This window comes from Sinocyclocheilus anshuiensis, unplaced genomic scaffold, assembly GCF_001515605.1.
Source record: "Sinocyclocheilus anshuiensis isolate Anshui unplaced genomic scaffold, SAMN03320099.WGS_v1.1 scaffold841, whole genome shotgun sequence".
NCBI lineage: Eukaryota > Metazoa > Chordata > Actinopteri > Cypriniformes > Cyprinidae > Sinocyclocheilus > Sinocyclocheilus anshuiensis.
In genome coordinates, this window is record NW_015557108.1 from 209606 (window position 1) to 212457 (window position 2852).

General features: G+C 36.7%; 1 protein-coding gene across 1 annotated transcript in view; it reads right to left on the minus strand.

Moving 5' to 3' along the window:
- LOC107677667 (ephrin type-B receptor 4-like) overlaps positions 1–2403 on the minus strand; it is a gene marked incomplete at its 3' end in the record, with an annotated part of 22571 nt that extends 20168 nt beyond the window's left edge. The window contains exon 1 of the mRNA XM_016472664.1: positions 2001–2403. Coding sequence (XP_016328150.1) covers positions 2001–2079 — 79 coding nt within the window. The remainder of the gene's footprint in view (positions 1–2000) is intronic.
- Positions 2404–2852: the final 449 nt, after the last annotated feature.

Genomic DNA, 2852 nt, shown 5'->3' on the forward strand with positions numbered 1-2852 from the left:
ATTGGTACCGAGAACCGTGGATTTTCACTGGTATCGGTACCGAATACTGAAATTTTGGTACCGTGACAACACTATAATTAAGTTATGTGCTCTTTTAATTTTATATTAGCTTTTGTTTTTATTAAATATTATAATTTGTTGTATTTTGTTATTTCAGTTTTACTTCAGTTTATTTAAAGTTTAGTTTTTTTTTATTACAGTTTTTGTTTTTATATTTTCAGTTTTCATTTAACGTCTAATTTATTTTGTATGTGCTTTGTCATTTTTATTAGTACTTATTCTTTTTAAACATCACTATTTATATGAATTTTTATTACAATTTTAGTTGTTATTTATTTCCAGTTAGTAACTTTTCTGCTTCAACTTAAACTTACTTCTGTTAGTTGCCAAGGCAACATTTCAACTTTTATTCAGCTTTTCATCAAATATTTATATTTGTTTCAGTTTTATTTCAATTAGCAACAATGTTCTCAGTTTTTGTAAAGCCCGACTCTCTGAGAGGAAACTGACAGTATTAGGTCAGTTAACTTATTGATCACTGATTAATTGATTGCGCATCATTCCATCACTCATCATTAATTCAAACATGATTGGCTCTCAGGCTCCTCCCATCTGGCAGCTGATTGGATGAGAGGTAATGGAGCATGTGATTGGCTGAAGATGTGATAATTAGGCTGCGTTCCAGTGGCTCTTAGTTTAATTATGCTAACAAGCTTGACGAGCTCTCCAAAACAAACACTCATGCAGCTACAGGCATCCATTCACACACACACACTCCAAACCAACCACCACACCATTACCACTGAAACATACATTTACATGTATGCATTTGCAAGGACTTTCATCCAAAGTGACTAACACTGCATCCAAGGTATTTTATCGGTTATCTTGAGATACAGAAATACACTCTCACAATAACACAGTATTTCATTCACGGTGTGACTGAGATCTAAAGTGGATCAAAAGCAGATGTGAGGGACAGAATGAATAACTTTCAATCCACTTTAACTGAATCGGAGTTGAGAAGATTGAGGAAAACCCCCTTAAAGAGAAAAAGAGAGGGGTCGGAGGTCACAGCCCATGATAATCCAGCTTTATCTCTCACTGCTGAGAAAAATCTGTTTAATGGGATTTATGGACATCGAGACCACCTCACAGACAGACAGACAGACAGACACACACACATAGACACACTCACTCACTCACTCTCACACACACTCTCTCTCACACACACACTCACACACACACACTCACATATACAGAAAATATTCAGATGTAACCCCCTTTGTAATCTTTTACATTTTCATAAGTAAATGTAATTTAATTACACATTTTTCTCAGTAACTGATTATAGTTATTTATTTTGTAATTAAATTACGTAATTCTGTTACATGTAACTAGTTACTCCCCGACACCGTGTAAAGAACCTGAAGAACCTTTAAAGAAGCCCATGACTCTAGAACCCGCCCTAAAATAATAATTTTTTATATTGGCTTTGGTGATTCTATAAAGAACCTTTAACATCATTGGAATCTTTCCATTGCGCAAAAGGATCTTTATGACGGAAAAAGGTTCTTTAGATCATTAAAATGTAAAAGAAAAGGGGTTCTTTTAGGAACTGTCGACTGGAAGGTTCTTCGGGAACCAGAAATGGTTCTTCTATGACATCACTGCGATAAACAACAACAACTTTATTTGTAAGAGTGTGAAGAGCCAAAACTGGAGGTTCTTTATTGAACTTTTAAAATGAACGGATTTATTCACAGCACAAAACCAACTTCATCAACTACGGACTTCTCATTGTCTGCTGACGAAATGATTTCTCATCCCAAAAATAAATTCAGATAGAAAATTCACAAGTTACGTTCTTTAAAAAAAAAACAGTTAGTCAATGTCCATGATGAAGTTTTGAGTTTCAGTTAAGACAGAATCACTCCCGTATTACCAGAACAACACAGAACTCGTTAATAATAACATACAGTACTGAATGTGGATCGTACCTTCCTCTGCTGATGTGAATCCAGTCCAGAACCAGAACCAGAACCAGAACACAGGAATAATCCAGGAAACAGGATCCATCTCAGTCCTGCTGTCAGCTCATTAGATTCAGATCCAGTCTATCAAACCTCTTCAATCCGATATGAAAACGGATAATTAGTTTTTAATTACGCAAAAACTCAAAAAATCCGACTCGTGAGGAACTTTTCTTTCTTAACTAACGTTAATCTCTGCCCATTCCAGCTTCAAATTAATTAAGATAAAATAAAAAAAAGATAAATCTCCAATCTTCAATCCATACGATCCGGATCATACGATACAAATAAACACAATCCTGCCACTAAAAACGCTCGAGTCCCAGCAGCGCCTGCTTTTTCCGTTCAAAGCCGTGTATATTCCACTCGCCGCTGCTTTGTCCGTTCAAAGCCGTGTATATTCCACTCGCCGCTGCGGTGAACCGTAAAGTGCGAAAATTAACCTCGTGAAGAAACTTTCGCAGCGGACACGAACTTTCCCTCAGAACCGACTCTGAGCGCGAGGCGGAGCACTGCTGCAAGCCCCGCCCACCGCGGGCTGGACCGCCTTCTATTGGTCCGGCCGGCTGTCCGTCAGAGCTGAAACACGAGCGCTTTAAGTAGATTCTGACGCGCAAATTAATTTAGTTAAAAGAATAATAAAATACTGGCATACAAATATATGCTTATCGGACAAATAAACGTGACACCAAAAAAAACAAAACAAACAAGTAAACAAACAAAACTTTCCTGAGGTCCTGTTTACAAGTGAATAGAATTTAAAAAATCAGAGATTGGGGAAGATATTCTGTTCGATTATTAACACAAGATTACAAAACT